This window comes from Alternaria viburni (genome assembly GCF_023758015.1).
Source record: "Alternaria viburni strain BMP 2772 chromosome Unknown scaffold_1, whole genome shotgun sequence".
NCBI classification, from domain to species: Eukaryota; Fungi; Ascomycota; class Dothideomycetes; order Pleosporales; family Pleosporaceae; genus Alternaria; species Alternaria viburni.
The window spans coordinates 239,634-259,497 of NW_026055770.1; the positions used below are offsets into that span (position 1 = coordinate 239,634).

Consider the following 19,864-nt stretch of genomic DNA (forward strand, 5'->3'; position numbering starts at 1 on the left):
TAGTTGAGAAAGAGGCATTGCACATGGGCGACCTGGAGCCCGGTGGCCTCGGCCGGTATATGGAGCACAAGTCCATGGTAACGGCCATGGACAAGTTTGTCATGAGCGACATCAACACAGGCCCGTTCGAGCTCTGCAAGTTCATGCACATGGCACCTCTCATCCAAAGTGAACGTCGAATCGTTGACGAGGCTTTCCAGGCTTACGCCGCCATCGCCTTATTCTACCAGACGGAAGAGTTTCTTGCTTCCGAGCACGGCCTACCATTCCGGTCTTCCCTGCTGTTTGACCAAGAAGAAAGAGCTAAGCGAACCCCTGATCGAAGAAGCCATGTCAGCAATCCATATATGCCAGCAGAGTTGTGGACAGATCGAGATGAGCTCCTGAGACGCAATCAGCGAAGCAAGCTTGATCCTGTCTACGATATTTACCCGATAGAATGGCGTAAAAGGATACGTACCGTGGTTATGACCTTGTACAAAGCCGGCATCATACAAAGTGCTTACACACCCCAAGTTAAAGGTGTTGCAACTGCCGCCGCCGAACCCAACCGCGCGCTAGATTTCTACCTTGATTTCCGAGCCCAATCCAGACCTAAATTCAAGGCTGTCTTGGCGGATCCTACACCCTTGAATCGCGACTACATAGTCAAGGCGGCAAACAAGTTCGCGGCTCAGCATGGCTCTGCCAGGTTTTCGGCGCTGCGACTGTGGTCTGCTCCGCACTTTTACCCAATGCAAGCTAGTGGGAATGAGACATTCGCAGACGATCGCGGCAGGTACTGGGCTTGGAGATACATGCCTAAGGACTCGCCACTCAGTGAGTGGAACACGCACAAGATCGTGAGTGACATGATGGAGCAATACAGACGGATATGGGGAAACCAGGTGAGAGTTGCCAGGGATCTGATCCTGGTCATGGGCAAGGACGCAGACGAGTGTCGGAGGCTCAGTGAAGGGGTGACGTGGGCTACGCAGACGCGCAGGGTGTATGAGATGGACTTTTGGCGAAGCTTTGTAAACGTAGACGCCGGCTTCCTGGAAAGGTTGCATCCTGTATGGCTTTCGTAGCAAGGCGAGCAGACAGCAATGGCAGCTCCTGACGGTTCCTGATGCACTATCTTGTCGGTCAGCAGGGTGGCTTGGCACATGCCGGAGCGGATGTACATGTACGTGTGTTGTGCATGGGAGAGCCCCCACGGAGCGCTGCCTGAAAGGGCAAGGCGTGTGTGGGAAGCTGGGCGGGTCGAAAGCGTGCGAGGGCGGCACCCTGAGCGCTGCCCCTCATGACCGGCGGCGGAGGCAGAGATTTGCAAGCACCATCTGGACGCCGCCCGAGCACGCGATCAAGCTTTGCGACGCTGGGCGCCGGCCAACCGCCCGTCAGCCCCCGAATGCGGCGCTCCCGACACCAGGTACGCGACGACTGACCTCTCCGCCCTCTACCAGCACGCGAAGGCGACCGACGCCAGCCCGGCACATGCCCAACGCGGAACTGCAGTCGATGCTTCTCACCGCCGACGCGGGCCTGGCCGAGGTCCCCGGCTGCACCAGAGAGCAATTGGACGCCCTGGCCCGCAGCGTCGAGCTGAGGAGGCAGCAGCTCGAGGCCGACATCCGGGACTACATCGCGGCCAAGCAGGCCGAGCTGCGCAGACATGGCCACGAGGTAGGCGTCCCGGCCCCTTCTCTGCGTGCCGTGAGAGACTGATTTGGGCCTAGCTTGCAGACCGGTACCGCGACATGGCAGGCGGCCAGCAGCCTGCGCCTGCAGTGCCAGAGCAGAGCTGCCCAGGGCCTGCCCCGGGCCCTGCTGCACCGCTCGACCCGGCGCCCGACGACAGGATGCGGCTCAAGAAGCACACGCGCGTGCACAAGCGGGAGCGCGAGCTCTATGGACTCGTCACGCCCGTCTTCCTTCCCTTGCTCGATGCGCGCGACAGCTCGCCCGAAAAGAAGAAGACGCCAGCCGCAGGACATGCTGAGCACGCCCGAGACGACCCGAAGCCTACGAGCGACGCCCGAGACACCGCGGCCATGGCGCTGCGAGAGCCAGCCCAGCTGAGGCTGCCAGCCAAGAAGTCTGCGCTGCGGCACAAGGACACGCCTCGATCGCGCCGGAAGAGAGTCAGTCTGGTCATCCATGGCCAGACCGTCCTTCCCGCAGACACCGTCGCCGAACCACCTCTGGCTTCGCCCAGCAGCGTCGCAACATCGGCTTCCACCTCGACCGCTTCGCTCGACGACATGATAGATCCGCGACTCACCACCCCGGACCCGCCAGTCCATGTCCAACGCCCTGACGCCGTGCACCACAGCCTACCTCTCCCCATGACCAACGCCATCAACTCGGCTTCCAAGCTCCTCTCCGAAGCCCCGACACCCATATCCGTCGCCGCCGCCCACATCCCCCCAGTTGCCTCCCCACGGTCCCCCAGCATACCTTTGGGCCCTACACAGACCGCGACACCCACATTCCTCGACCCTTCGCCCGCTCTGCACCAACACATCACGCAAACGATCCCGGACACCGCAGGTCCAGACCCCATCTACTCGACCGCACCAGCTACGAGTGCTGAACTCGAAATTGACGACCTCGCAGACGACGACACGAATTTCGATACTTACGTCGGCGGCTTACACGGGAGTGGTGTTGACGATGTGGATCAAGCGGGCAGTTACGGATATCCGAGTAGTCTGGGAGCCAGCTACATGGAGAGCTATATGCAGAACCGACCATTGAGCGTGAGGATGCAGGCTGCGAACAAGGCGGGCTTGGCTGACGAGGAGAAGAGGAAGCTGCTCGAGCAAAGAGACGACAACGAGGCCGAGGCTGAAGCTGAAGAAGAAGAAGAAGAAGATCACAGCAACAGCACGAGTGCGGGGCATAAGGCTGTTGACGCAACCGAGGACAATTTCATGGGAGATATGGACGACTTCTGAGATTGGATGCCACATCCTTGTATATACGCGCGACCTTTCGATCCTTACGCAATCTTGTTTGTTAGACACTAGGCATTTCATGTACACGACAATATCTACGGACCCTTTATACAGCCCTGTTTGGTTTACTCTGGCTCCAAGAGATGCTCACACTTTAGTCCCGCTGGCTAACCTGCTGAACTCGATTTACGACTCTATCGAGCAGGCTGACCATTTCATCGCTCACGAATCTGGGGTCGTCTTGTTGGATAAAGTGGCCACAGCGGACAGCTGTGATGGGACCTATGGCTTTGCCTTCGTCCGTGATGCGACAGAGACCTTCGTTGTAGCGACGCCAAGCGGGGTTGGCATAAGTCATGGTCAGAATCTTGGGTGTCTGCATTGTACCCTCGTCTATTTGCCGGGTTAGTCTCTGTAGTCCAAGCGTCGACTTGGAAAGAGACAGGTACGTACACGACTGCTCGGCAAACGTTTCCCAGTCATGACCTACGACTGTGAGGTACGGGCCTCTGCCCAAGTAGCCCTCGAGTTTTGGTGCATCTGCGTAGGGTAATAGTTGTGGCAGATTACGTCTGGATAACCCCTCTTGACTAGGAACGTCGGGATGGAACATTCTTCTATACTTTTCTCTGGTAGCTCGTACTTCGTCTTGTGTGACACCTTCGGGTAGTGTGTGCGAGTTGAAGTCTGGTGCATCGGGGTCCGGCCACAGGTCTTGGTAGTCCGAGTTGGCCATGATGCTGTCCAGGAACAACAGACCAGATACGGTTCCTGGATAGCATTGCGCAAAGAGTCTTGCAAGTGCGCAGCCGATGCTGTTGCATACAAAGATGAGACAGGGGTAGTGCGTAGGTTTGTTGACGTCAAGGTGTTCCCTCCAGATTTGTAGGGTAAATTGCTTCAGTGCTTTGACTGCAGATATCGCGTCGTGTCCGTGGGACGGGGGTGGTTGCTGGTCGTCGGGATCAGGATCTGAATCTCCTTGACCATATCTGTCGTAGCTCAACAGAGCAGGATACGGTAGACGCCCCACTATTCTCTTTTCCAGAAAGCTGCGCATGGCAGGATCCCATGAGCTTCTTGGCATCATGAGCCCGTTGAGGAAAACGATGAGCGTTTGCGAGAAAGGGTTCGGATGGCCGCCGTGAGGTTTGGATGCAGGGTAGTACGTGTAGTGCAAACGTGCACCGGGCTTATTGTCCAGTGCCAGTGAGGAAACCTCGGCATCCGGAAATGGTGGAAGGTCATCTTCGGATGAGTTCATGCTACCGGGGAATGGAATCGCGTAGCTGCGATTGTTCATGGAGTCGTGTTCCCGAGCTGTGTTGATGGGGTCTGCTTGTGCCGAATTGGTACCTGGTGAATTAGCCTGGTCCATGGTAGCAGGCTTTTCCCTTGTTGCCGGCCCTCCTCTTTCTTTCCTGGTCAAGCCTGAGTACTTGAGTTGCGGAGAGATGTACGGGAATGCATCCATGGCCTGGCGCAGTGGGGGCGTAGCGATTACCAGCCATGCAAATTGAGAAGGGGCGATGTGCAACTGAAGCGGAAGACGCCGGAAAGGGGTCTATCGGGCAGACAGAGACGGCTGCAAGATTCAGGAACGAGTAGGCAGCTGTTGTGTTCACGGAGGCTAATTCGAGAGTGCATTCAGCAACACATTACCCCTCTTCGCGTCCAAGGCGGGAGAGAAGAGCAGGATCTAGGTCTCGATCGGAGCCAGGGCCTATGCTGCCAATGAGCTCTCACGTGTAGGCGTGTTCCATGTCGCCAAGGGTAGCGATGTTCAAAAGGGTTACGAGGTCGACCAAAGTGGTGCGCGCGCGGTATCGGTCGAGACGATGATGTCGCGAGATGGCGCGAGATGGCGCGGGTCACGGGCACCCGCTCATGGCAGCCGAGCGCGAAGGCGGGTGGCTTGGAGATTCTGGCAGACTAAGAAACAAAGCGTGAAACCAGAAGCGAGCGCTGCAGGAGAAGGAACCTTGGAAAACACACGGCGCTGCAATGGGTGGGGGCGACGTATGCAGCCAGGAACCGGCGGCTATGACGTGGGCGGGTTCCCTCTCACCGTAGCCGCGTGCCGCGTCGCTGCATGTGCGCTGGCTGCGTCCCCTTGATATGAGCAACATCTCACCCACGCCGTTGCTGCCAGCCGCTTCCCACCGCCCAGTCTTACGCCCTCCACTCCGACGCATCCCGCTTTGGCTCGTCTCTTCACCACCCGACGCTGCCCACGAGCCCGCAGTGTGCAGTAGGTTCGCCTTGGAGAGTTGATGCACCCTGACCATGTGAGAGATGGACTATACCAAGTGCATGCACGACCTAGACTGACTCGGTATCTTCACCTTTGCAGGCCATACGCCGACGCTCACACCCAGACCGTCTGGGCTGGCCTTTGCAGGATGCATGTCCGCCCTGACATCCTCTTCACGGCACCCGACACTACCACTCCGCCCGCCGAGATGGTAACGGACAAGTTGCAGGGCCTCGACAACATGGTGACCGGCGCCCAGCTGGGCACCCTCGACTCCAATGGCGCCTCGTTGCAGAGCCTGCTCCAGAGGCGACACAGACGGCCGGGCATGCCCACGCGCATCTCTCTGCCCCCGGCTGATGTCGACGACCAAGTCCTCCCCTCTCCGCCTCCGACGCACGCTCTCCTCTCCCCGTTGCCCGAAGCCAACAAGCGCTTTGCCGGCCACACTCCGCTGATTCCACGCGCCCTTTCGCCAGTGCAAGACGAGCAGCCCGCTGTGCAAGAGCCGCCTGCCCAGGAAGAGCAAGCGGGCACACCGCCAGAAGACCAGCCCTTGATAGGCCCACTGATGCTGCCTACCAATCCCGTCGATGGTGCAAGCGACCACATAGCACTCGAAGTGCTGGACGATGTACTCGAAAAGGTTGCCAAGGACCAGGACAGGTTCAGCAAACTCAAGGGTGCCCCCGACCCTGCAGCTCCCCCCGCACCCGCCGAGAACGCCCAAGAGGACTTGCCATTGAGTCACAAGGCATCGGCCGCATCGCGCAATCCGTGTGCCACCAAACTTGTCGACGGCGTCAGGCTCAAAAGCCCCCCTTTGAACTTTGGAGCGCCCATTGGTCAAGTATAGTCTGCTTCCCAGTCGTAATCGCGAACCGTCTCGTCATCTCGCCAGAACAGCACGGCTCAGACCCCGGGAGACCTGCCCCCAGAATTCGCGTTTTCCTAGTGCATTTGCATGGCGTTTGACAGGGGATTGGATCGGAGCATGGGTGGCGTTTGGGTAAACGGAACACATCACAGCACTTGGGAGCGATACCCAGTGACATATACTTATACAAGGCACCAAGACATTCATCGCAGGCTATAGACTACCAGCCCAGCATCAAGAATAGAGGAACAGCTCCACAGTTTCTCTGGATAGCTAATCCTTTCCATGCTTGTCCTTATCACCCAAAACTCCTCTCGCCATCTCCAACTGCTCATCTGTTTGCACGACTAATGTCTTGTACTTTGCATCGCGAACACTGATATCTGTAACCACATGCTCGACCTGCTCCGCATTCTTCTCCTCATCGAGAGCGAAACCTAGGCACCTGACTCCATTCACTACGGCCTGCCTCAACTTCCCTCCCTTCTCACCAATACCCCCGGCAAAGACAAGCGCATCAACCTCACCATCCAATTTGGCAAAGTACGGTGCGACATAATTCAAAATGCGATCAACAAAGATGTCAAACGCAAGCTTGTCCTCTTTTCTCTCTGAAGAACTAATCTTCCCGAAATCCGTAGTACCAGTCAAACTCTTCCATCCGCTCTTTTTGTTCAGAATCTCTTCGGCTTGCGTAATGTGCAGTTTTTCGCTAGAACTGTGCGACGGTTTGCCAGCGCTATGCGTGTAGTGGAACATGAGAGAAGGGTCAATGGAGCCCGAGCGCGTAGCACCTGGTAAGCCAGCTAGGGGCGTCAGACCCATTGTCGTGTCGAGCGACTTTCCACCTTTGATGCAGCATGCCGAAGCGCCGGATCCGAGATGCAGGGCGATGATGTTGGTTTGTTCGAGCGGCTTGCTCAAGTGTGTTGCTACCGCCTTCGCGATGAAGGAGTAGCTTATGCCATGAAACCCGTACTTGCGCAGCTTGTTCTTGTGGGCAACGGTTTGGTCGATTGGGTAGGTGCATATGTAGTCTGGGAGCGTATTGTGGAAGGATGAGTCAAAGTAGGCAATGTTTTTCGCGTGAGGGAGGATGTCTGCCACGGCTCGGACGATGGTGAGAGCGGGTGCATTATGAAGAGGTGCTAGATCCGAGAGTTGTTCAATGTGGTGGTATGTTTCTTTGTCAATGACCTGGCTTCTGGGGTAGTCTCCGCCATGCACTACGCGATGGCATGTGAAATGTATGTCTTCTTTTCGGTTGAGCTCGGGAAGACCTTGGTCGTTGGTCAGGTGGTCCAATATGTAGCGGAATCCGTCTTCTTGTGAAGTGACATGCTCCAGTTCTTGACCATTAATCTTCTCATCTCCGCGCTCGTACTTTAGCTTCGAGGGCGGCGCGGTAAGTCCTTCGACGGTAGCTTCAGCGAGTTGTTTCGGTACCGAGGAGCCATCTTCTGGAGTCTTGTAGACGGATATCTTGACGCTGGAGGATCCTGCGTTGATCGAGAGGATTATCTCAGGCATTGTTGTGGTTGTGGACCGTGCAGATAATGGTCTCCAATATGGCAATGGTATTGTTGCTCTGACAATGCTAAAAGCGATCAGGAAGTTCGGTATTCTACCGGAGCTCGAGCGCAGCAGCTAGGTAGTTCCAAGGTGGAGTAACAATGACGTCGTTGGCAAAAAGGAAAAGGACAGTCCAAGTAATAGCTTTCTTGAGCAAACCGGAGATCAGACACACTTTGGAGCACGTAAGGCATTACGCTATATACATGTATATCAAAACTCGATGTCGCGATTTGAATGACTTGGTGGAGCGTGATGTGGCTGAGGAGGCGATGCTAGCAGCGACAGCCCCGCCATTGCCTCTCGCGCGACCAGCCCTCGGCCAGCTACACCGCCGCCTACACGCGCACCACACACCTTGCACCATGCAGTCGCTGCCAGACGCGCGATCGCAAAGCTTCGAGGAGCTCTATGGGCCCCCCGAGAACTTCCTGGAGATCGAGGTAGGCTTGCCAGAAGCTGCGATGCCCCGATGCTGTCCCGCCGCCCTGCTCACAATTGTCGCGTGCACAGGTCCGAAACCCCATGACACACGGTGAGTAGACGGCACATGTCGAGCGCGCGAGCGGGGGCTGATGCGCTGCCTAGGTGTCGGCCGTGGCATGTACACGACGTACGAAATCGTTATGCGCACCAACATCCCCGCCTTCAAGCTCAAGTCGTCGACGGTACGCCGTCGCTACAGCGAGTTTGAGGCTTTCCGCGACATCCTCGAGCGCGAGTCGGCGCGCGTTACAATACCACCGCTGCCGGGCAAGGTGCTCACCAACCGCTTCTCGGACGATGTCATTGAGCACCGACGCGAAGGGCTCCAGCGCTTCCTCCAGATTGTCGTGGGCCATCCGTTGCTGCAGACGGGCAGCAAGGTGCTGGCTGCCTTTGTGCAGGGTCAGTAGCCATCCAGCGCTGCGACGGCAGTGACGACGACGACGACGACTAACATGCAGCAGATCCCAACTGGGACAGACACGCGTGGTAGACACGCCTGACCCGACTACTGCAGAGGGCGGCTACCAACACTTGATATCAGATTGCCGCATTTCCTGCGGTACGGAGCAACGGGCGTTCTTGTTGGGCTTTCACGTGGGGCTTTGTGTACCTTGTCACGAGTAGCAGCAGCGAGCCAATGTCTATAGTTCCATCATCATCCCATGCAATCCACGCAAACGTCCATGGCTGGGGACGAGCGCCGGCTACAGCGATTGCTATCAACTTGACATCAGCGGCGACCCTCCTCCGCGCAGCGCTAGCGATGCAACGAGCAAGGCGCGGGGGTTAGTAACAAGCAAAAGTTTTTGGCAGCCGAACCGTCTTAACCCTGCATGTTCCCGACCTCGTGGCTCCGTGCATCTTCTACCCATCTTTCTAGACTTCATCCTATCGCAGACAGTACTTGTAGTCATGGGCATCCCGTCACAACCAGCGTCCAACGCCATCATCTACCTTACCCTGGGCGCTTTCCTGTAAGCTCACACCAGCGACTCCGCGGGCGATCAGTGGGAACGAGGGCACTAACTGTGTGGGAATAGAGTGCTAGGATGTTACGTCGCATGGCGATTGCGACACCAGTCCAAGACCGAATGGCTGTCTAGTAACCGCACACAAAAGGGTTAGAAAACCGTCGCATCGCACGCTTGCAGCCAGACTTTGGCGTTCCTGCCCTACAAACAAGAGCAACTGGCTGACTTTGCGCCTAGGAGTCCCGCTCGCTTTCAACTTCATCGCTAGTGGTGAGTGCATTCGTGCACCCAGCGTGCTTCTTGCCACGTGAACAAGCAGCGGCAGTATCGGCTTTTCCATCGTTGCCACGACGTCCAGCATTCGACGTTGATGGCGAGATGCTTCAATTCAAAGCAATTCGCGTCTCCATGCTTGGCCAAAGCTGGATTAAAATCCTCTAGGTTCGTATTGAGATCTCTCACAGGAGCCACTTCCCCTTGCTACTGCAGCCTTGTAGAACTCGTTGCAGTTCCCCATCGCATGTGGGTACATGGGAGGTGGTCTTTTGTGCGGCTACACTGCGGGCGCCGAACCAGAGCTGGGCTCGAAACACGCCTGGCCGTCTGTCTTGTGCGTAGTTTTGAGCCTGGTGAAGGGGAAGCTGAGAAGTACCGTAAGAACTCGATCAAGATAATACTTGCGTGAGGAACGTGCTGCCGCTACTTTCCCCCTTTGCACCCCCCTCCCAATTCTCCTTCGTGCAAACGGCTGACCTAGGTTTCTTCTTTAATCCACAGCTCTCGGATCCGGTATCTTGTTCACGTACCCTCAGATCGCTACCATTGCTGGTGTACAGGGTCTCTTGGTTTACGCGCTATCATCGTCCCTGCCCTTATTGGTCTTTGGCGCGTTGGGTCCCATCATTAGACGGAAGTGTCCTGAAGGCTTCGTGCTGACAGAATGGACAAGGCAGCGCTACGGAGCTATCGGAGGACTCTTTCTGAGCGTCTGCACGCTCATCACCATGTTTTTGTACATGGTCGCTGAGCTCTCGGCCTTGCAGCAAATCGTCACTCTACTCACGGGCTTGAACGGTCTTCCGGTTGTCATTGTGGAGTGCGCTGTTACTACCATCTACACCTGTAAGATTTGTTGCAACTCTAACTACGAGCATCAACTAAAACTTTACTTCAGCACTCGGGGGCTTCAAAGTCTCTTTCGTAACCGACAATATCCAGGGCGTCATGGTCATCGGCCTTATCATCATGGGCGTCATTGCTGTCGGCGTAGAAACAGACATCGACCGCTCCCTCATCGACCAATCCCGATACCTCGAATCCAGCCTCCTAGGCTGGCAACTTATCTACATCCTCCCTGTCGCCATTTTGTCAAACGACTTCTTCCTCTCAGGCTTCTGGATGCGTACTTTCGCCGCTCGCACGGACAGGGATCTCTGGATTGGTGTCTCACTCGCCAGTATGGGCGTACTGATTATCCTCACTCTGCTAGGTGTGGGAGGAATGCTTGCAGCATGGTCTGGTGCGTATACCATTGGCGACGAAGAAAACGGCTCTTTGGCCTTCTTCTTGTTGCTAGAACGGCTGCCTGCGTGGGTTGTCGGTGTTGTTCTCGTCATGACCATCTCGCTTTCCACTGCTGCATTTGACTCTTTCCAATCAGCCATGATCAGCACGGGAAGCAACGATTTCTTCCGCAACAAACTCAACATCTGGATCATCCGCGCGTGCGTTGTGGCGCTCATCTTCCCTGTTGTCGTCGTGGCTCTGCGCAGTCCCGATATCCTGCAAATTTTCCTAATCAGTGATCTTGTCAGTGCAGCGGTTGTACCTTGCCTCGTCATCGGGCTGAGCGACAAGTTTTACTTCTACCGGGGTTTCGACTTTGTTATTGGAGGCCTTGGGGGTATCTTCACCATCTTCTTGTTTGGGCTTGTCTACTACAATGGCGATGTCACTCTAGCCGGGAACTTGCTGTTGTTGGAAGGTGGATTGTACGCAAATGACTGGAGCGCTTTCGGTGAGTGCAAGCTATTCCGGCGCCCATGACGATTGCTAACAACGACGAGGTGCTTTCGTAGCAGCGCCCTTCGGAGGTCTTCTTTGGGCTTTTGCTGCTTGCGCTCTCCGCATCGGGTTCCTCTGGATCAAGGCCAAGTTTCAGGGTCGTCGCTTCGACGCGTTTGACCGACCTCTTCCACGAAACATCGATAGACCTGGTGCTTTCGACGAGCACGATGGTGAGGCTGTGGTTGAGCATAGCAGCATCGAGAATGGCAGCAACGGGAAGTTCTTTTAAGACCGTGCAGATGTGGAGGGTAAAAGTGAGTAAGGGAGTGCATGTGCGAAGTCAGGATGACCAAACAGATGTAAATAATCGGGTTTTGCATTCTTGACATGTACCATACATAAGAGGGAATGAAAGAGGCAGCAAAGGGTGTTGGTCAAACCACGGAGAAGTTGGACATTCGAGCTCGTGGTAACAAGTACGGGGAAAGATTATGATCAAGTACGCGGTGGGAATCTATACGGATGAGTCGGATCGTATTTTACTCTCACATGTAGTGGAGAATGCCTCTAAATACAGCGTGCTTGCTACATACAAAAAGAAATGATGGCAGATATCTGTAACCGAGATGGAGGAGCTAAGACGCAGCTTCCAGAAGAGACACGGGTGGCGTCGCGTGGAGCTGAGGTGGGGGCGGGGCAGCTTGGCAGGGTCCATGACGGAGCTTCGCGCTGTTGGAAATATCTGACGTTCCAGGCACCAGACGTCTAGAAGAAACGTTTGTTACCACCCACCTGCACTTTGCACACTCTACCGAATCTTCCCAACAGGCATTTCCTCCACACCACCATCATGCAGATGCCAGACATGCCCGTCAACGTCCCAATCGACGACCCCAACGCCGACACGGAATGGTGAGTCAAACCACCATCAGGTGATGGCGAAAGACACAGTACTGAAACTAGCGCGTCAGGAACGATATTCTCAGGAAACATGGCGTCATCCCCGAGAAGCCGCCATCGCCGACACCCATGATTCAGGAGGCGCTTGAGCAGGCTCGCGAACTCGCACACGAGAACCGTTTAGAGGGCAAAGACATGGACGAGCTGGCCGAGCTAGAGGATGAAGAAGACGACGACTTTCTCGACTCGTACCGTCAAAAGCGCATGGCCGAGCTTGCATCGATAAATACCGCCTCGGTGTACAACCAAGTCTATCATATTCAGAAACCCGACTACTCTTCCGACGTTACCGAAGAGAGCAAAAAGGCACATGTGCTGGTCTTGTTGACAAGTTCAACAGGCACAAACACCGAGTCAAGAGTCATGATTGAGCATTGGAGGGAGTTGGCAAAGAGATTTGGCGATGTCAAGTTTTGCCAGATGAGGGCGGATCTTTGCATCGAGGGGTACCCGGATAAGAACACGCCGACGGTGCTGATCTACAAGGACGGGGATATCAAGAGGCAGATTGTTACGCTGATGCAATTGAAGGGACCGAGGACAAGTGTACAGGGTGGGTCGCGTCCCTCAACTCCTGACGGCAGTCCTGCATTACGGTGTGCTAACTTGCTATGACAGATCTGGAAAGGCTTCTCGTTGATGTTGGCGCCGTCAAACTAGGAGACTCGCGCCTCCAGAAGAAGAGAGACGACGAGGACGCCAACCCTAGCAGGATAAGACAAGGCAACACCGCAGGAGACGATGACGATAGCGACTGGGACTGAAGGCGTACTGATAGGGTAATGTGACGGCTTATTGCCTGGTAGGGTTGTTGACGTCCACGACGTCGACCTCAAAGCTGTCTCCCGGAGACTTGCTTTGTACGCGCCGTACGAGGAACGTCTGGCATTGAGACATGTGTTGGCTTTCCAGGCAGTAGTTGACGATGGCGGATGCTCGCTTCGCATGGACGTATCAGATACTATGGCGCCTCGATCGGTGTTGAGTAGATACATTCTGGTCGTGGACTGACCCCTTACTGGCAGACTTGTTCTACGCTGCTGGTTTGAGGTACGAGCGTTGAAGATGGGGAGTCATGTTCTCCGGACACGGGAGTGTTGGTGGTGAACAAGTCAAGATGAAGAAATTTGGATTTCTGAGAGTCGACTTGCTACGTGGCAGGCTGTGGCATGGGCAAACAAGCACATGGCGGAATAGAATTCTCGCCTTATCTAAAAAAAAAGTGTGTTCTCTCATCGCCATCTGTCCAACACTGGAGCGCCCGTCTTGTGGGAAAGCTCGTGCAGCCACCGGACGCCGAGCGCCCAAGGCCCAGAACGCAAAGCCAGCGTGGCAGCGCAGAAGAATAGTAAAAGACGCAAGGGGTATGGAGGCAGCAATCATATGAGCTCATCGCCGCCGCAACGGCGCGACTCGTCGACTGCTCGCCAGATGGTGCTCTCTTCAAAGACGGGGCCGTGGCCGTCACACTTGGCGGAGCCTTTCAGGCGCTCGCACACGTCGGCCACGTCAACCAGACCCTGCTTGACGAGCGGATGTTGCTGGATGAGGTCCCAGGCCTGGGCAGCGGGGACCTCTTTCGCCCCGGCGCGGGTGCGTGGATGCTCCTTCGCGGCCGTGTTCACGACGGTGGCGTTGGTCAGGGACTCGACACGGTAGGCCGTGGCTGTTTCTTCGTCGTCGTCGCCGTCGTGGCCATGGTCGTGGACGGGCAGATAGGCGCCCGGCGAGGGGTACGTGGCGGAGAGGGGGCGCGAGGCCGAGGGGGAGCGGCGGGTGGTGGCGCGCAGGATGTCGTTCTCGGTGCGGGCGCGGTCGAGGGCGGCCTTGAGGCGGTCGTTGTCGGACTGCAGCGAGTGGGTGCTGGACTCGAGGGCCGAGAGCTTCGTCTCGAGCTCCTTGACGTGGCGCTCCTTGCGCTCGCGGAAGGCGCGCTGGCTGGAGAGGCATGAGCACGGGGGCGCTGGATGGGGGACGGGGGCGGGACACGTACGCTGCCCTGTTCTGAGCCTTGCGCCTGCTCTGCGCCGGCGTCAGGCTGTCCTTCTCCTCGCTGCTGCTGCGCGCCTGCTGTGGCTGGCCGTCGTCGAGGTCCGCGCCGAGCCCCGAGTCTACGCTGTCGTCTGTCGCGCCAAAGTACGCGTGGGCCATGGCTGCTCGATGTTGCTGCGTGCAGCGTCTGCTAAGTACTGCCTCGACGCACCGCCTGCAGTCTCACACACGCAGCCCCTCGGCACTGTCAGCACCAGCCCCCGTCGCTCGCCGCAGCACCCATCGTCCTCGACGCCTTCACCTCCGACAGCAGCCCGTACGCCCGCGTTTACACGTCGGGATTGGGCGCCGCCAAGGCTTTCCGAGCTGCCGGGGGGTCACGCCAAGCCAGCGAGAATTTGCATCTAATCTTATCAATCAGCTGTCCCGAGCCGCACTATGCTCCACCTAGCACCGAGAAGCTGTCCGTTTGCTTGTACAGTAGTAACGCGTTCCGCACTGGGAAATCACATGAAATATGCAGCCCGCATTCTTTTCACCTGCCGCCCGGCGCTGGTAAATAACCGTTGTTGCACATTATCTCCTCGCAACACTTGTGCCGACCAATCCACCAACCACCATGTCGCTTCACCACAACTTGGACGTTGGCAAAACTGCGCTATTCAACACAACCGCGACCGGCGCCGATCTAGCCTCCCCCACCGCATTACCAGACGCAAAGTCTCCGGGTGTCGCACGCATCGAAGCCCTCAACGCGCACACGTCCTTCATCAACCGCTGCTGCATCTTCTTCGGCATCTTCCTCATCGCGTATGCGTATGGTTTGGATGGGACGCTCCGATACACCTACCAGCCATATGCCACTGCGGGATTCCAACAGCATTCCACCTTGGCTACCATTAGTATGTCTGGTGAAATCTGTAGTCATTCCGAGTCACCAACGCTAACATTGACCAAGATGTCTTGAGGAGCGTCATCGCCGCTGCTGCGCAGGTAAGTCTTAGAGTCTGCTACCACGTATAAACCCATGCTCACTGTGTGCTCAACAGCCTACTGCGGCTAAGATTGGTAAGTTGAGTCTTCACACCGATCAAGATATGAGAAACTAACTCGATGGTCACAGCCGATGTCTTTGGCCGCATAGAAGTCGTCATACTCTCCATGCTCTTTTACATCATCGGTATGCACACACCAAACTGGGAGCTTAGCGTTGTGCTCTGGCAGTCGTACTAACACGACCAAAGGTACCGTCATTGAATCCGTCAGTTCAAATGTCGAGTCCTTCGCCGCAGGCGCAGTCTTTTACCAAGTGCGTGCTGCAACAACGCCAAACGGACAAGACCAATACTAACGGGTATCCTACAGATTGGCTACACGACCATCATCGTGCTCATCGAAATCATCATAGCCGACATCACCTCCCTTCGATCTCGACTCTTCTTCTCATACATACCTGCCGTTCCATTTTTGGTAAGCAATATAACCGTACGCTCCGGTTTAGCTTGTTTCTGATGTTCGGTAGATCAATACTTGGGTCAGCGGCGATGTAAGTCAAGCTGTGCTTAGTCAGACCACTTGGCGATGGGGGGTAGGCATGTGGTGCATCATATACACAGTGTGTTGCATCCCTCTAGTCGCTTCGCTCATGTGGTCCAGCCGACAAGCTAAAAGGGCCGGCGCATTCGATGCATACCAAACACCATACGAAGTTCATGGCGGTACCAGGAATTTGCTAGTCACTCTCTTTTGGCAAATGGACGTCCCCGGCGTCGTGCTGCTTATTGCGGTATTCGGCTGCATTCTGACTGTAAGTCGGCATGTGTTTGCACCAGACGAGATTCCGATTTGCTGACCAACCACGAGCCTCTCACCATCGCAGGTGGCGCGCAATCGCAATGGGGGACTGCCAAAGTCATTGCTCCTCTTATCATCGGCTTCATGTGCCTCCCCGCCTTTGTCCTCTGGGAACGCAGAGCACCTCATCCAATGCTCCCGTTCCATCTACTGAAGGATCGTGCGGTTTGGGGTGCTTTAGGTATTGCTTGCACTTTGAACTTTGCATGGACCATGCAAGGCGACTTCCTGTACACTGTACTAGTCGTCGCATTTGATGAATCAGTAAAGAGCGCAACTCGCATCAGCTCTTTGTACAGTTTCTCCTCGGTAATCACCGGATTGATCCTTGGTGGTGTTGTATTCAAGGTCCGCCGCTTGAAACCTTTCATCGTCGCCGGAACTTGTCTTTTCGTGGTAGCTTTTGGTCTTCTAATTTACTACCGTGGCGGCTCTGGCGATTCGTTGCATTCCGGCATCATCGGAGCGCAGATATGCTTGGGCATTGCAGGAGGCATGTTTCCATATCCTGCACAAGCCAGTATCCAAGCTGCTACAAAACACGAGCGTAAGTTTCTTCCATGGCAACTCACGCTAGTTGAAGCGACAATACTAACTACCCAAAACAGACGTCGCAATCGTAACGGGCATTTATCTCGCTACCTACAACATTGGCAGCGCGCTTGGTAATACAGTCTCAGGTGCTATGTGGCAGCAGATCATCCCAAATGAGTTGGCCCGTCGCATTGGCGATCCCTCGCTCGCAGCCGTCGCGTATGGTGATCCGTTTGCATTTGCAACTCTATACCCAGTGCAAACCCCAGAGCGTATCGCTGTGATACAGGCATACAGACACGTGCAAAAATTACTCTGCATCACGGGTATATGTCTTGCAGTACTTCTTGTCGCTTTCTCGCTGGTCATCCGGAACCCGGAGTTGGGCAAGGACCAGAGCCTGAAGCATGCTGAGGAGGATGCAGAAGTCAATTGCTCGGATAGTAGGTCCTAGTGTTGAAGTTTAGCACATGTTACACGCTAGAGTCAGTACCGACTGATCTTGTTGCATATACGAGGGTCCAGGTGGTGGTGGAGCAGACTGACATCATCGTCGTCTACGGATACTACCGAGCTGTTGAGCTTCTACTATAAAACAACAAAGAGACAGATGATTTGGAATTACCTCTAGCCCATCGGTGAATCTACATCGTTTACTCGTATGCCACAATGTTACTGCGAATATACAGGTCCGAGGTCACTCGCGAAGAGACTTCAGCCTTGAGCGCGAAGCCCAGAAGACAGAAAGCTACTTGTGAGATGAAAGGCGACCAAGAGCCTGATGCAGCCCAACCAAACACGATCTCGAGTCCCCGACACATAGCAGCCCGCCTCTCGATCACATCCACGACAAACCGCCGCCCCCTGTTAACGACATGTGTATGGTGCCCGGCGAACACGAGACATCAAAAATCACAGCAGAAACGAGTTTGCGAGGCGCACCACGATCGATGTCGCTTTGGCTGTGGTCGGAGCGACGATGAACGCCCATGCCTTTGTGCGCACACTTGGGACGATCCGAGCGACCAAGATCCCTCACGTGCATTCCGACGCCGGGTTGACCTCAAGGAATCCAAGATAGCTTGGTAGCACAAGCTTCATTGCGACTCAGTTCTAACCCGCCGAAGATCGTGGGGCTCCTGCGGGCTGTTGGGCCGTGCGTATCACGCAGGCTGCAAGAGTGCTGTCCCGGCCAATGAATCCTCCCTACGGCGTCTACCATGTTGCAACGCCTGTATTGTCAACAGCCTGGTCGAGAAAAATGCGCAAAGCAGCCAGAAACTTTGATCGCGGGGTCTTGCAAATATCTGCTTGGGCATGGACGCGTACCTAGACAACGACTTCTTCGGGACCTCGGGAGCCTCCGACTTCGGCAGTGCGCTTCGCAGAGTGCGGCTGCATCTTTGGTTTGTGCGAAAAGCTCAGGAGCATTTGGATGAACAGCACGTCCTCACAATATGCATTCGCTTCTTCTACGGCAAGGATTTGTCATCGCTGCCTCAGTTGTTGGATCATGCCACTCCGCTACCAGGTTGTTCGGGCGTTCGGTCTAAAAAGAAAAACCGAAGTCTCCCGTATCCCGGACATCAGTTTCGCCGCCGTGTGTATGAGGGCCTGCCAGATACCGCCACGAACCTGGTTACGGAAGGTCGATAAGCATTGGTGTCGTATCCACGGTTGTGCTAATTGCGACGGCAGCACATCGCGCCATCACGGCGCCACGAAAAGCATGCATGACATCGCTCAGGGCCGAAAACGACATGCGCATGTCGGATCTTCAACCGAATGTATGCTACCAGCAAGTGACAACTCTGCTGCTAGGTTGAATCCTTACGGTTTACCTTCTGCCTTCAGAATCCGTTATCTGTTGACCCAATACCGGAGCACAAGCAGAGAACAGATCGTCCAAGAGTGTCAGTCACTTGGCTCGAATCAGCTGCTTTGAGCTGGCTGGAGACATTGCATAACGCATCTTATGTGCAAGCAGGTATGATCTGAACTATGCGTGAATTGTGTGGTAAGATATTCTAGACGAGACAGCCAAAGCTCCCAAGATACCTCGACATGCGCGTCACCTGAAGCTTTGCTCTCATACCCATCTTCCACCCCTAGTCTCTGGCTATGGCTTCCGGTCTGCCTCTCGAGCCGTGACTATGAGTGGCGGCTTCAGCCAGAAAGAGTATGTTTGTTGATCCATCCAGTCATCACAGCTTTCGTTGAGCTCGAAGTCGAAGTCCCACAACAAGTGGCCCAAGGCAAGCCTCAACTCATAGTGTGCCAGACTGTAGGCGGAATTAGGCCTCTGCATAAAGGTGACCAGGGTAGTGGACTTACTTTCTTCCAAGGCAGGCGCGTGGACCGACTGAGAAAGGGTTGAACGCGTTCTTGTCGTCCTTCTCAAACTCCACGGAGCCTTCAGGCAACCATCTCTCTGGAGCGAAATCGTCTGGTCGGACGAAGTTTCTCGAGGAGTGAAACATCGGATAGTGGAGTATAAACACCGTGGCGCCCTTCGGAACATACTTGCCACAAATCTGCATACCGGCTGCTGGTACCAACCTCGCCAACGTCTCCGGAGCGCCAGGGTAGACTCGCATGGCTTCGTCTAGAACTGCGCTCATGTACGCCAACCTCGGCAGTGCCTCTATTGTCATCGCGTCTTTCGACTTGAAACTGTCATAGATCTCTTGCTTCAATCTCATCATGCAGTGGGGATTCTTCAAAAGTAAATATAGCGTTCCCGAAAGCACTGTTGCCGTAGTTTCTGACCCTACCACCATGAAGAGAGCGGCATTGCCGACCATTTGATCCAGAGAGAGGCTCGCTTTCTTTCCGCCGGGTCCACCGGTGATCAGACCCCAGAGATCTGGACGATCGGTCTTTCTTTCCAATCTTTCCTTCACACGATCTTCGGCGAACTTCATGTGCGCATCTCGCTTTGCCTTCATCGATTTCGGGACCAAGAGCGGCAGGATCTTTGACGCAAAAGGAACGTGGTAAAATACCACGATGCGGATAGTGACTACTTTGATCGTTGCAACTATCACACGAACCCAGCTGTTGTATTCTGATCGCTCCAATAGACCAAGAGAGGTGCCGAAAGCTAGATCACCCATAACGTCGAAGGCTAAGAAGTTGAACATGTCTACCATGTTTGTCTCGAGACCCTGATCAGCGCGCGACTGGACGGCTGCTGTCAATCTGTTGACGTGCTTGAGCAACAAGGGCTCCTGCTCCTTCAGTGCCCGGGTGGAAAACCCTTGATTGAAGAGTTGGCGTTGTTCTCGATGCTTCTCGTCATCCAGCACGTCGATGATGCCCGGCTCTCCCGACATAGGTGGAGGGTTAGCAAGAGGGTTTTTTGGCAGCGGCTTGCGAGATGTGTAGGTGCCTGTCCCATGGATGTCTTTCG

At 55.3% G+C, this 19,864-nt stretch overlaps 12 protein-coding genes across 12 annotated transcripts; 8 read left to right on the plus strand and 4 right to left on the minus strand.

The window, feature by feature from the left end:
* Window positions 1-23: 23 nt before the first annotated feature.
* J4E79_000085 (uncharacterized protein) lies at window positions 24-1,070 on the plus strand (the record flags this gene model as incomplete). Its single annotated transcript, XM_049349004.1, has 1 exon — window positions 24-1,070. One exon carries the CDS (start codon window positions 24-26, stop codon window positions 1,068-1,070), a length of 1,047 nt encoding a protein of 348 aa, XP_049215791.1.
* A 409-nt stretch (window positions 1,071-1,479) lies between these two features.
* On the plus strand, window positions 1,480-2,942 carry J4E79_000086 (uncharacterized protein; the record flags this gene model as incomplete). Its single annotated transcript, XM_049349005.1, has 2 exons — window positions 1,480-1,668; window positions 1,722-2,942. The coding sequence occupies 2 exons, from the start codon at window positions 1,480-1,482 to the stop codon at window positions 2,940-2,942; spliced, it is 1,410 nt and encodes a 469-aa protein (XP_049215792.1).
* A 154-nt stretch (window positions 2,943-3,096) lies between these two features.
* J4E79_000087 (uncharacterized protein) lies at window positions 3,097-4,416 on the minus strand (the record flags this gene model as incomplete). Its single annotated transcript, XM_049349006.1, has 2 exons — window positions 3,097-3,335; window positions 3,396-4,416. The coding sequence occupies 2 exons, from the start codon at window positions 4,414-4,416 to the stop codon at window positions 3,097-3,099; spliced, it is 1,260 nt and encodes a 419-aa protein (XP_049215793.1).
* Window positions 4,417-5,404: 988 nt separating this feature from the next.
* J4E79_000088 (uncharacterized protein) lies at window positions 5,405-6,052 on the plus strand (the record flags this gene model as incomplete). Its single annotated transcript, XM_049349007.1, has 1 exon — window positions 5,405-6,052. One exon carries the CDS (start codon window positions 5,405-5,407, stop codon window positions 6,050-6,052), a length of 648 nt encoding a protein of 215 aa, XP_049215794.1.
* Window positions 6,053-6,346: 294 nt separating this feature from the next.
* Window positions 6,347-7,603, minus strand: J4E79_000089 (uncharacterized protein; the record flags this gene model as incomplete). Its single annotated transcript, XM_049349008.1, has 1 exon — window positions 6,347-7,603. One exon carries the CDS (start codon window positions 7,601-7,603, stop codon window positions 6,347-6,349), a length of 1,257 nt encoding a protein of 418 aa, XP_049215795.1.
* Window positions 7,604-8,010: 407 nt separating this feature from the next.
* Window positions 8,011-8,624, plus strand: SNX3 (Sorting nexin-3; the record flags this gene model as incomplete). The annotated part of the gene is made up of 4 exons (XM_049349009.1): window positions 8,011-8,088; window positions 8,159-8,180; window positions 8,234-8,533; window positions 8,596-8,624. 4 exons carry the CDS (start codon window positions 8,011-8,013, stop codon window positions 8,622-8,624), a joined length of 429 nt encoding a protein of 142 aa, XP_049215796.1.
* A 1,485-nt stretch (window positions 8,625-10,109) lies between these two features.
* Window positions 10,110-11,401, plus strand: J4E79_000091 (uncharacterized protein; the record flags this gene model as incomplete). Its single annotated transcript, XM_049349010.1, has 3 exons — window positions 10,110-10,227; window positions 10,280-11,122; window positions 11,172-11,401. 3 exons carry the CDS (start codon window positions 10,110-10,112, stop codon window positions 11,399-11,401), a joined length of 1,191 nt encoding a protein of 396 aa, XP_049215797.1.
* Window positions 11,402-11,962: 561 nt separating this feature from the next.
* J4E79_000092 (uncharacterized protein) lies at window positions 11,963-12,836 on the plus strand (the record flags this gene model as incomplete). Its single annotated transcript, XM_049349011.1, has 3 exons — window positions 11,963-12,024; window positions 12,084-12,625; window positions 12,691-12,836. The coding sequence occupies 3 exons, from the start codon at window positions 11,963-11,965 to the stop codon at window positions 12,834-12,836; spliced, it is 750 nt and encodes a 249-aa protein (XP_049215798.1).
* Window positions 12,837-13,451: 615 nt separating this feature from the next.
* J4E79_000093 (uncharacterized protein) lies at window positions 13,452-14,223 on the minus strand (the record flags this gene model as incomplete). Its single annotated transcript, XM_049349012.1, has 2 exons — window positions 13,452-14,010; window positions 14,066-14,223. 2 exons carry the CDS (start codon window positions 14,221-14,223, stop codon window positions 13,452-13,454), a joined length of 717 nt encoding a protein of 238 aa, XP_049215799.1.
* A 460-nt stretch (window positions 14,224-14,683) lies between these two features.
* SIT1_1 (ferrioxamine B transporter) lies at window positions 14,684-15,415 on the plus strand (the record flags this gene model as incomplete). The annotated part of the gene is made up of 5 exons (XM_049349013.1): window positions 14,684-14,966; window positions 15,023-15,057; window positions 15,114-15,132; window positions 15,188-15,244; window positions 15,309-15,415. The coding sequence occupies 5 exons, from the start codon at window positions 14,684-14,686 to the stop codon at window positions 15,413-15,415; spliced, it is 501 nt and encodes a 166-aa protein (XP_049215800.1).
* A 716-nt stretch (window positions 15,416-16,131) lies between these two features.
* SIT1_2 (ferrioxamine B transporter) lies at window positions 16,132-16,906 on the plus strand (the record flags this gene model as incomplete). Its single annotated transcript, XM_049349014.1, has 2 exons — window positions 16,132-16,465; window positions 16,527-16,906. 2 exons carry the CDS (start codon window positions 16,132-16,134, stop codon window positions 16,904-16,906), a joined length of 714 nt encoding a protein of 237 aa, XP_049215801.1.
* Window positions 16,907-18,571: 1,665 nt separating this feature from the next.
* J4E79_000096 (uncharacterized protein) lies at window positions 18,572-19,787 on the minus strand (the record flags this gene model as incomplete). The annotated part of the gene is made up of 2 exons (XM_049349015.1): window positions 18,572-18,734; window positions 18,787-19,787. The coding sequence occupies 2 exons, from the start codon at window positions 19,785-19,787 to the stop codon at window positions 18,572-18,574; spliced, it is 1,164 nt and encodes a 387-aa protein (XP_049215802.1).
* Between the last annotated feature and the right edge of the window lie 77 nt (window positions 19,788-19,864).